The sequence below is a fragment of the Brassica rapa genome, chromosome A04 (assembly GCF_000309985.2).
Source record: "Brassica rapa cultivar Chiifu-401-42 chromosome A04, CAAS_Brap_v3.01, whole genome shotgun sequence".
NCBI classification, from domain to species: domain Eukaryota; kingdom Viridiplantae; phylum Streptophyta; class Magnoliopsida; order Brassicales; family Brassicaceae; genus Brassica; species Brassica rapa.
In genome coordinates, this window is record NC_024798.2 from 20921792 (window position 1) to 20934270 (window position 12479).

At 38.9% G+C, this 12479-nt stretch overlaps 1 protein-coding gene across 1 annotated transcript; it reads right to left on the reverse strand.

Moving 5' to 3' along the window:
* Positions 1 to 3742: 3742 nt before the first annotated feature.
* On the reverse strand, positions 3743 to 11953 carry LOC103866037 (probable pectinesterase/pectinesterase inhibitor 16). The gene is made up of 2 exons (XM_009143910.3): positions 11027 to 11953; positions 3743 to 4613 (listed from the first exon to the last, which is right to left on the reverse strand). The coding sequence occupies exons 1-2, from the start codon at positions 11904 to 11906 to the stop codon at positions 3943 to 3945; spliced, it is 1551 nt and encodes a 516-aa protein (XP_009142158.1). The 5' UTR covers positions 11907 to 11953; the 3' UTR covers positions 3743 to 3942.
* Between the last annotated feature and the right edge of the window lie 526 nt (positions 11954 to 12479).

The following is a 12479-nucleotide window of genomic DNA, read 5'->3' on the forward strand; positions in this document are numbered from 1 at the left end:
ATATTTTCACTAAATATAAAAATCCCTAGTTTTATATCCAAAAAAATGGGTAAAACATCTCGTGAAAAACAAAATTTGAAGAAAAGTTCAAACAAAAGAGATAAAAGATCAGGTATCGGTGAAAAACAAAATTTGAAGAGAGAGATGAGTTTGAAACTCCAAAATATGAAAGATCGTACTAATTAAACATGTAGAATGTATAAATAACGCTAAGGCTTATAAAACTCGCAAAATTTTAAATAAGCGGACAGAAACAAAAGGTTTGAAAGAGGTTTGCACGTGGGATAAATTTAGTGTCCAGTGTCCGCATACATGCAAATATACATATGTACAGAAGCTCATTGTTTGATTCTTGTTTGATTGTCTCTGTTGAGAAACCGGAACCGTGTAAAAAGAAAAGGTGGGCCAATCTTGCCTATTGTTAGAGAGGCAAGATTTTAATACCCCAAGTCCAAACGAAGACCACTTCCTAATTAACTCTTTTATTTTCATTTAAACTTTTTAATTAATTATTGTTAATCACTATTCTTCAATTATGGTTAGTTGGTATAAGGCTCTCACACAAAATAAAACTCTGTATTATATTTTTCCATCATTTAGAAGTTTCAACGAGTGCTTACATATCCGAAAGTTGATGTATGGTGTTAAAATGTAGATTACTAGTATCCAATTCAGAGTGGCTAAATTGTAAAAGAAATTCTATGATATACCTTAGTCCATTTTAAACTTTTCATCTTGCATGTCCACAAGACCAAAACATGCGAATTAAATTAACTACTCATGTTTTAAAAAATATTGAGCTAACTTCTTTCATTTTGTTCAACATAAATACTTGTTTATAACATGTGGGCTATGATATTCAAACTAATCCCCATCATGTACATAATTTCGATATTTTTTGGGCGGATACATAGCATCTTTGAATAGTTTAGAATTTGGACTGATATACGGTGACATTAAATTAGCTATTAATAGACCAACCATTTGATCAGAATTATTCAGTTTCAAAAATAGTTAACCAATAAAAATCACAATTAATTCGTTCGTTCTACTTAGGCCTGGGCATTCGGGGTCCCAATCGGGTTTCGGTTTTATCCAATCGAGTTTCGGTTTTTCGGGTTCATCAAAATCAGCCCCATTCGGATTATATGAAAGTTCGGTTCGGGACCGGTTCGGGTTCTATCGGGTTCGGGTCGGGGTTAGTGAATCTTCAAAGAACCGGTACAACCCAATATACTTTCGGGTTCGGGTCCCAATCGGTTTTTCGGTTTAAAAGTACCTGATTTTTACCTATTTTATACCTATTTTACCAAAACATGAGTAAAATCGGTTCTTCAGTTTTAAAATACCTGATTTGTACCTATTTTGTAACCAAAACTTAAGTAAAATCGATTCAAAAATAAGGAACATCAACCGTGATCATTCAAAATCAAACGAAAAGTAAACATATTTACTGATAAAAAGAAAACCAAATAAATAAAAGCATAAAACGAAAACCAAATTCTCATGAAATGAGAAATATTGTTTAACGAAAACAAAATTTAAATCTAAATACTTCAAGATTCAACGGCCATCTTTAACCATCAACCTTCATGTAATAGAACCACCAACCTTCATGTAATAGATAAGTATTTTAGATGTTCAATATTTCTTAATGTATTTTGGATACATATTAGGAATTGAGATCATGTTTGGTACAAGATCTTTTCGAGGTTTTGAATGTTTCGGGTTCTATCGGATATCCATTTAGATTCGGGTTCGGTTCGGATAATACCCATAACCCAAAATACCACAAAACAAGATCCATTCGGTATTTACGTCGAGTTCGGATCGGTTCGGATTCATTTTTATCGGATCGGATTCGGTTCGGATTTTCGGGTTCGGTTTATTTGCCCAGCCCTAGTTCTACTAATAGAGACTGTTGTGAGTAAACATTAGCAAGTAGCAACAAGCCAGATAAGCTTCTTTGATGTTGGGTAATGGAACCATTTGCGAGGCTGTGGTAATCAAACTGTCAATGATATGACAATGATCATTTAACATAGTTCAATAACCAAGGTACCAAAATTTCTCCATATGACCTCTTTTTTTTTTTCCGTCAATAATTTTTTTAATTTATATAAACGGGCCCAGCCCAGAAACTGATTACAATATAAGCCCACTAAAACTACCGGGCTAAAACTCGTTACACAATTGGGCCCATTTCCAGCGGCCCACCTTGAGAAACCCTAGAAACAAACACGGGAGCGAAGCGCGGCCGCCTCGCAGATCACTCTTTTCGTCGCTTGGACACGTGTCAACATCCTCAGCGACGAGGGTCACGTGTCGCGAGATCGACGCATCGCACCTGCTTCTCGTCTTCGCCGGAGATCCATCCATCGGATCAACCAGCCACACCGGAACTCCGAAGTTCCGAACCTCTTCACCGTCAAGAGCTTATGGGACTCTAATATCGGAGAGAATCAATCGCCGTGGCGAGATCTCATCCACCCCCGTTCACCGCAGCCGCCCAAAGCCTCGCATGCAACCTCACTCTTTCCGTCGGAGATCTTTCTCTCCTCCGACGCGACCAGAAACCACTCCAAACTAACGACTAAACACCGAAATAAAAACAAACGAAAAAATTAAACCCTAAAGGACTAGGGGACTGAAGCCGGCGACGTAAAGCTGTGATAGCCTTTACCCCCCGGAAGCTAGATCCGACGACGGCGGAACTAAGGGAGCTTCCCCACCGCGGAGACAAAAACCGGCGTCGACGGAACTGTGAGAGCCTTCGCCTCCCGGAGCAAAAACTCGCACTATTGACACCCCCCCTCCTACCCGCAAACCCGCCGTAACTCCCGTACCAGAACCACACCGGTTGGTGGCTGATCTGAGCTCCGACCGACGGACACCGAAAAAGAGAAGGAGGGACAAGCCCGGATTATTTTATCGAAAGGAAAAGGGAAAAAAAAGGACTCCATATGACCTCTTACTCTAGGGAAAAAAAGCAATATAAAATTAAACTGACATAAAAAAAATTTAACTGATTTATGTTTAATAAAACTAAGTTGTCAGATTAAACTAAGGAGAAACAAAACAAAACTCTTAAGATAATTATGTTCATAAATCTATATTGTAAATGAAAAACAATTAAGTACTCATAGCTTAGAAAAAATTGCTAACTACAAGCACGCATTTTTTTTGTAGCATGTGCACACTTGTTATACACAAACTAGGCTGCATCATACAACATTTAAATCAAAAAAAAATTCTGGCGTATGCATGAAGAAAAACTCAAAATCATCGCATGTAGCCTTTTTGAATAATTGGAATTTGGACTAGTGTACACATTCTATATTAATAGACCAACCATTTGACAAATATTATTAAGAAAAGTAACAAAATAAGATGGCCAAAATAGCATAATCCAAGATTAGTGAGCGTGTTATAAATAAGTCTTAAGTACGGGTTTACAGAAGTCTTTTATCATCATTTGTTCGCAGTCTACATACCTATTACTGGATGGGCTTAGGCCTTATCAATTGCCTATAGTTTCAGTCCAATATAGTTCACATAGTCTGGTTTACAGTTCATTAACAACAATACCGTTCAACTTATTACACATTGTTAAACTCTTATCACTTGTTAACAAGATGTATGTCTAGTTATTTGCAGTCACTAACTAAACAGAAAAACTAAAACGACTATCTACGATATAAAAATATATATATATATATATATTTTAAAATAAACACACATATTAGTAGTAAAAATCCTGCAACATATACAGATTTTATTCGGCATCTTTTTTAACTTACATTTGATAAACAAATAATAGAAAGGGAATACTTTGCACACAGTATTACACACAACTTCACAAGTCATAATTCAGTTATGATGACTATAACACAGTTAAGATAATTGTCACATACGAGCTTAATTGTAAATTTGTAATTAAGCTCACTTCACAAGGCCAGAGTCGAAACTAACGCCCGTTGACGGCAACCACATCGTCCCGCCAATGAAATTAGCCACAGTAAATCCTTCCGCTTCCTTCACCGTTAAAGATGAATGATACCCGGCCCATTTAACCCGACCCGAAACCGATGATCCAGGACCCGAGTTACCAAACTCCCCGTAAAAAAGAGTTTTGAGACCGAAACCACCCGACCAAGGAGACCAACCCGACGGGTGAATCGACCCGTCGAGGAAAGACTGCATCACCACCGTTCTTGAATACTCTTTCCACGGCCGGCCAAGGTAAGTCGTCGACTGCGCCGTGATCTTGCAGTTCTGTATAGAGATTCCGGTGTTCTGACCCGGGTTGCTCCGCCCTTGCGCCGTCACGAAGTTTGTCTGACCCGATAAGGGCTTACGGGCGACGATGTTGCAGGACTGGAACACTGCGGCGGAGTTTCCGAATATGTAGTCGACGGTTCCGGTGATGTCTGTGTCTCGGTAGAATTGTCGCTTGGAGTGCGTGTAGAGTGAGTCTTGGTATCCTTCGATGGAGCATCGGTACACGACGGATTTGTCTGCTCCGACACGGAGGGCCACCGCTTGCTCTGAGCTGGGTCCGGCACTGTTCACGATTGTTATGTCGCGCGCTATAAACCCATCTCCCATAGCAGCTTCCAAATTTTTTAAAAGACATAACCAAACTAAATTAGTTAACCGGTCTGAATCTGATTAAGCTGTACCAACAAAATCGTTAAGAAAATAAACCGTACAAAAATTGATCAAAACTCAATTTTCTTAAATTTGTTTATAACTTTATGTAAAGTGGGCCTCAACTTTAATACTTCAAGCCCTTTCCCAGCCCAGCAATGAAACCTGCACAAAACCAAAGGAACGTTAGTTTCCTTTTATCAAGAATGTCGGTCAATATTTTCCCAAAGACAATAGGAAAATATACAAAGCTACATAGGACAAGGAATACGTGATCCAGTATATAAGAAGGCCATAGGTGAAGGTTACAATCATCCGATACAAAGCAAATAACAAAGGCATAGAGAGAGATCAAGAGCATTGCAAATAAGTTCTTAGAGTTCTTAGTTTGGTTATCACACTTGTGATCTCTATTATTGTTATTGTGAAACTTCTTTAAGATATTGAATAAAGAATACTTTTGATTCATAAAGTTATTCCAAAGCACAAGTTGGATTGAATTCCTAACAAGTGGTATCAGAGCAATCCAGGTTAGATTGCAGGTGCTTAAGGGATGGGGAAAAACAGGATCGAAATTGATAGGTTCGAAGGAACCGGAGATTTCTCGCTGTGGAAAGTTCGTATGATGGCTCACTTTGGAGTCCTAGGGCTAAAGGACATTCTAACTGATGAGACCCTTCTGTTGGATCCGCCAAAAGAGGAAGTAGAAGGAGATACGAAAGTCACAGGAGATGGAACTACGGAATCAAGCTCAAAGATTGATCCCGCTAAACTTGAAAAGTCAGAGAAGGCAAAAGACCTCATCGTCGTCAACGTAGGTAACCAAGTTCTACGGAAGATCAGCCACTGTGAAACCGCTGCTGCAATGTGGACTGCATTAAACACGCTGTACACAGAAACATCATTGCCAAATCGTATCTACTTGCAACATAAGTTCTACACGTTCAAGATGAACGATTCCAAGGGCATAGATGCAAACGTTGATGATTTTCTAAAGTTAGTAGCAGACCTAAGTAACTTGAACGTGGATGTCTCAGAAGAAGTTCAAGCTATCCTGTTATTAAACTCAATGCCTCGTATGTATGATCATCTTAAGGAAACTCTCAAATACGGCAGAGACACTCTCAAGATCAATGAAGTGACAGGTGCCGCAAAGTCTAAGGAACGAGAGTTACTAGAAAGTGGAAAGCTTTCAAAGTCACAAGATGAAGGGTTATACGTGGAAGATAGGGGAAGATCATCAAACAAGGGTGGAAACCGGAATGGGAAAGGCAGATCGAAGAGCAGGAACGGACGATCCCAATCAAAATCTAGATATGACAAGAACAACAAAGGCTGCTGGATATGTGGGAAGGAAGGACATTGGAAAAGGGAATGTCCAGAGAAGAAAACACATAGAGGTGCTAATGTAGCTGAAGAACCTAAGCAGCCACTTGTACTAACGGTTAGTACACACGACGCCGGTTCAGAATGGGTCATGGATTCTGGTTGTTCTTTCCATATGACACCCAACAAAGACGTTCTATTTGACCTAGTCGAATTTCAAGGAGGAAAAGTTTTGATGGCAAACAACACTCACTGCGACGTCAAAGGGATTGGCAAGATAAGGATCGTGAGACCCGACGGAACCGTGGTTATTCTTACAGATGTAAGATATATGCCTAATATGAGCAGGAATCTAATATCCTACGGGATGCTAGAACGAGCAGGTTGCAAATACGAAGGAGAAAACTTCATGATACGTTTCTTCAAAGATGGGAAAGAGATTTTATCCGGTAAGTACCATGAAGGATTGTATTACCTGCAAGGAACAGTTATGAAAGGGGAGGCTAATGTGACACGAGCAGACGTGGACATGACAAAGATTTGGCACTCCCGGCTAGGGCACATGAGTTTAAAGAACTTAAATGTGCTTGTAAAGGAAGGATACTTGCCTAACAAAGAAGTCGATAAATTGGAGTTCTGTGAGACTTGCGTTCTGGGAAAGTCTCATAAGCAAAGCTTCTCTGCGGCCAAGCACACTTCAAAAGAGGTCTTGGAATACATACACTCTGATTTATGGGGTGCACCGTCTACTCCGGATAGTCTAGGAGGGTGCAAGTATTTTATAAGCTTCATAGATGACTATTCTCGTAAGGTTTGGATTTACTTCCTAAAATCCAAAGATGAGGCGTTTAGCAAGTTTAAAGAATGGAAGGAAGCCGTGGAAAATCAGATCGGGAAGAAAATCAAGTGTCTTAGAACGGATAATGGATTAGAGTTTTGCAATAGACAGTTTGACAAACTTTGCAAAGACTCAGGTATCAAAAGGCACAAGACTTGTCCTTACACACCGCAACAAAACGGTGTGTCTGAAAGGATGAATAGGACGATCATGGAAAAAGTTAGGTGTATGCTCGCAGAAGCAGGATTGGGTCAAGACTTCTGGGCAGAAGCTGCATCAACGGCTGTCTACATTATAAATCGATCCCCTAGCTCAGCCATAGACTACAGACTTCCTGAAGAGATGTGGACAGGAAAGAAACCTGAGTTGAACCATCTGAGGCGATTTGGCTGCTCAGCGTATGTCCACACGATCCAAGAGAAAACAAGTCCAAGAGCGTTAAAAGGCATTTTCATGGGATATCCATTTGGAGTTAAAGGATACCGTGTTTGGTTACCCGAGGAAGGCAAATGCGTTACAAGTAGGAACGTGGTGTTTAATGAAGAAGATTTGCCTAAACACTCGGAAACTAAAGAGGAACATGAAGAAAGTAAGAAAGGGATCAGAAGAGTTACTTTCAGAGAACCTCTAATCGAAGGGCCTAGTTCCGCAGATGTAGAGAAGTCACCTGTTCAAGGTGGAGCTTCTGAAACTGAAGAATCAGAAAATTCAGAAGAAACCAGTTCTGATGAAGTAGATGAAAACAAAGAAGAAGCAACCGAAATCGAAGGATATATGCTCGCACGAGACAGAGTACGAAGACAAATCAGACCTCCTTCTAGGTATGAAGATACTGATTTCGCAGCTTATGCTTTAGCCGCATCTGAAGAAATAGAAATCGACGAGCCAAAGTCATTTAAAGAAGCTATGATGAGCAAGAAAAGCAAGTTTTGGAAGAACGCTGCCGGAGATGAGATGGACTCTCTTCAAAGAGCTGGTACTTGGATACTGATTGAAAAACCGGAGAATGCAAAAGTTATAGGCAGCAAATGGATCTTCAAGTTAAAGCCTGGAATACCCGGAGTTGAAGAACCGAGGTATAAAGGCAGATTGGTGGCGCAGGGATTTTCTCAAAAGGAGGGGATCGACTACAATGAAGTGTTTTCACCTGTAGTGAAGCATGTGTCGATCAGATTAATGTTATCTCTCGTGGTTAATAAAGATTATGAGCTAGAGCAGATGGACGTTAAAACAGCTTTTCTTCATGGAGATTTGGAAGAAAGAATCTTAATGAATCAGCCAGAAGGATTCATAAAGAAAGGAGATGAAAATAAAGTCTGTTTACTAAAGAAGTCTTTGTATGGATTGAAACAATCTCCAAGGCAATGGAATCTCAAGTTTGATTGTTTCATGAAGAGCCAGCGGTTTGTAAGAAGCAAGGAAGATCCTTGTGTTTACATGAGAAACGTGAACACAGAACAAGCCGTGTACTTACTTTTATACGTCGACGACATGCTCATAGCTTCGGGAGATAAACAAGAAATCAGAAGCGTCAAAGAGAGTTTAAGCAAAGAGTTTGAGATGAAAGATTTGGGAAAAGCTTCAAGAATATTAGGAATGGACATCATAAGGGACAGAAAGAAAGGAATTTTAAAACTGTCTCAAGAGAACTACTTGGAGAAGGTTCTGAAATCATTCAATATGACTGAAGCCAAGGCTGTGAATACGCCTACCTCAACTCAATTTAAACTTAAGAGTCTTACAAAAGATCAAAAAGAAGAAGAAGGAAGCTTCATGGCAGACATACCATACGCAAGCGCGGTTGGTAGTATAATGTACGCCATGGTCGGTTCAAGACCTGACTTAGGCTATGCAGTTGGACTCATTAGCCGTTTCATGTCAGAACCGGGAAGAGAGCATTGGCTAGCAGCAAAATGGGTTTTACGATATCTTAAGGGTGCTACAAGAAGGTGTCTAACGTTTACTAAGCACTCAGAGTTTAGTATTCAAGGATTTTGTGACTCAGATTATGCTACTGACCTTGACCGAAGAAGATCAGTTACAGGATTCGTGTTTCAAGTTTGGGGAAACACGGTTAGCTGGAAATCAAGTCTACAAGACGTGGTAGCTCTTTCAACGACTGAAGCAGAGTACATGGCTCTTACTGCAGCCGCGAAAGAAGCTATATGGTTAAGAAGACTATGTGGGGAATTAGGATTTGAACAAGAAAGTGTTAAGATTCACTGCGATTCACAAAGTGCTATAGCCCTAGCAAAGAATCATGTTCATCACGAAAGAACTAAACACATAGACACTAAATACCACTTCATAAGAGACGTTGTAGCAGAAGGCAAGGTTCACCTATCTAAGATCCATACTAGCAAGAATCCTGCAGATTTTCTAACTAAAGCCTTACCCGGGCCTAAGTTTGATCTCTGCTGTGATCTCCTCAACATCAATGAGTAAAAACTGAAGAACGTCGCAGGTAACTCCATTATCGAAGATGTCTCGCAAAAGGAAGAAATAATGAGTTAATAAACTCCGGATTATTTCTTAAGCGATAATGGGAAGGCTTAGGAGAAGCAAAAAGTTACCTGCAGGGACGTTGTGGAAGCGAGGCACATGGTACTTAGCTCAAGGTGGAGAAGCTAAGGGAAATCAAACAGAGTTAGTAAAGGATGATTGAAGTCGATGAAGAAAAGTAGACTTCGGAAAAAGATATACCTGAGAGAACGTCTTAAACGGCTGTGACAGCTGAAGGGAGACGAGTATCTACATTGGCAAAAGAGAACACAGATCACCAGACAAGATAATCATGTCTTAAACAGCTTAAAGTAAAGTAAGAAACTTTACAGAGAAGCTGAAGGGAGACAGGTTTATAGAACGGAGGAAGCTCTAGAGAGTCGCCGGTTACGTTCTAAGGAGTATACGTGATGTGTTTGATCACTGAAGTTCTAGTTGTGACATTAAAGAGGAGGTTAATACATGAAACTCAAGTAAATCTAATTGGAGAGAGAATCCAAGGAAGATTAATCAACTATCATCACCAAGAAGAAATTCGAGATTCAAAATCATCAAAGAAAAAAGAATTCGCGAGCTTTTTCAGATAAAGAATCTTACCGGGTGATGCTTAAATGGTGGGAGGTTGCTGAAGATCGAGCTGAAGATCTGGGGAAAATCGATCTACCGGCAAGGAGTCGAAGCGAGAGAGAGTGGTGGAGGCTGTAGCAGCGTACGAGCTACACGGATTCATCGGAAAAATGACAGGAGAAGTCACCGGTGTGTGACGCCATCAACGTCGCTTGATTTGTCGGGAGAAGGAGTAGAAATTTTTTTTTTTTTTTTTTTCCTTCTGGTTTCTTCGATGGAATCGAAGAGGAAGACAAGGAAGAATTAAAATTGGGCCAGGTGGAGTTTGTAAAGTGGGCCTCAACTTTAATACTTCAAGCCCTTTCCCAGCCCAGCAATGAAACCTGCACAAAACCAAAGGAACGTTAGTTTCCTTTTATCAAGAATGTCGGTCAATATTTTCCCAAAGACAATAGGAAAATATACAAAGCTACATAGGACAAGGAATACGTGATCCAGTATATAAGAAGGCCATAGGTGAAGGTTACAATCATCCGATACAAAGCAAATAACAAAGGCATAGAGAGAGATCAAGAGCATTGCAAATAAGTTCTTAGAGTTCTTAGTTTGGTTATCACACTTGTGATCTCTATTATTGTTATTGTGAAACTTCTTTAAGATATTGAATAAAGAATACTTTTGATTCATAAAGTTATTCCAAAGCACAAGTTGGATTGAATTCCTAACACTTTATTAAAAGGAAAAAAACATACACTTATTTCATTTGATTTATATATTTTCTAAACCTAAAAAAATCTTAACATAAAAATTCATACTTATAGTTATCTTTTTATTTGGGGCAATTATAATAGTTCCTTAAATTCAAAATCACTACACATATTTAACGATAGATATATGTTTTACACATATTTAAAATACATTAAATTTGTATTATAATACTGCATTTTCTATAATTGTCAGTTTTTAATAAAACTAAACTAATAACAGGTTTTATAACCTTTTAAAAAAATTTAATGTAATCTTAAGAATATTAATAAATTAATAGAAATCATAAAAGATTATGTATAAACATTTTTTGCTATAAAATATTTATTTTTTTGGAATGGAAAGTGTTTTTTATATAATCATTGAATAATATCTTACCGACGGTGGCAGTCTTGTAAGTAGTGTAGCCGTCTCTGTTACTTCTGCTACCTACTATGACCGTTCTGCCCTTCCCATCACCAACTAACATAACGTTCTTCTGCTTCGTCGGGATGTTAATGTTCTCCTTATAGGTCCCAGCTTTCAAGTGAATCACGGTCCTTCCCCCACTACTCGCTAATGAAGTAGCCAACAACGCTTCTCCTACGGTTTTGTGGGTTCCGCTTCCGTCTGCAGCCACCACGGCATCAATCTTCAGTTCCTCCACCGGAGCTTCTAGAAGCCTCCGGTCCTCCGACGAAGTAACAAACCTCGGAAAATGCTCATGCTCCGACAAGAGCCTCTGGGGTTTAGACTTCACGGATACGAACAACTCAAGTGCGTTAGTAAGTAAACCTGATAGGTTTCTTGCGACAAAATCCATCGCAACTCCGTGTTTGTAAGAGTTAGATTTTTCTTGGAGGCTCTGCTCACAAGTGTCTTGGTTCGTGAGTGTTGCGCTTAGCCATGTGTGAACATCTTCTTCGTCATCACTTGAAGTGATGCGAGACAACATTTCAAGTGTGTCGTCGAGTAGCTCAAGGCAGTCGTGGATGGGATCGACTATGTGGAGTTCTGCTGTTCGATGAGAAAGAGTTAGGTTGAAGGCAAGAGAACGAGCCCGGAGGGCATGGTTCATACTCTCTTGGATAGATGCGAGGAACCCTTGTTTGGTTCTTGATGATGAGCTTTGATGTCTCGTGAATCTTGAGAAGTGGGAGTAGGAATTGGAGTTGGTTACCGCTGATGTGGTTTGAATTTGGTATAAAAAGTTTATGATGAGTAAAGTCATTAGTGTTTTGGTAATCCTATGATTTGATATTGCTGATGATGAAGCCATTTTAGGTTTAATGATTTGTGAGCTGTTGTAGTAGTAGCTTAATGATACATGTGTGTATATATACTAACATTGGAGTGTTCACATTTTGTTGTTATTTTGTTTCTTATTACTACACGACTCTTATGTTTCGAGCAATATGATATACCACAATGAATAATGATCACGAAACCTTGTAATTTATTTCATAAATAACATAATGCATCCATATTAATTGACCTTTATTTTTATTTTTTTTGAGCAAGGATTAATTAACTTTATTTCGTAATAAAACAGTACCTAATCTAGTCTTCTTCCATATGATAATTAGTGACTCAAAAGTTTTGTGATATTTCAGAACATTTGATGTTTTACCAAGCTTAATCTTATTGATCTATTGTAACCGTAATTAGTGAACTAAATGCTCTTCAGCATAAGCAATACATAAATTTTCGATTTATTTATTTATTGGTTACCATATTTTATGTGACAAAAATTAAGACATACTATATATATATATGTATGCAACCAAGTAAACATTTTTTTCAAAAATTATGATTAATTACAGTGGTATGCCACATATAGATGAAGTTAGTT

Excerpts from the sequence above, each read along its gene's own strand:
- LOC103866037 (XM_009143910.3), bottom strand. The coding sequence starts at position 11,906 with ATGGCTTCATCATCAGCAATATCAAATCATAGGATTACCAAAACACTA. Across the intron at positions 4,614-11,026 it reads TTACAAGACTGCCACCGTCG|CTGCTATGGGAGATGGGTTT; the intron begins GTAAGATATTAT and ends AAAATTTGGAAG.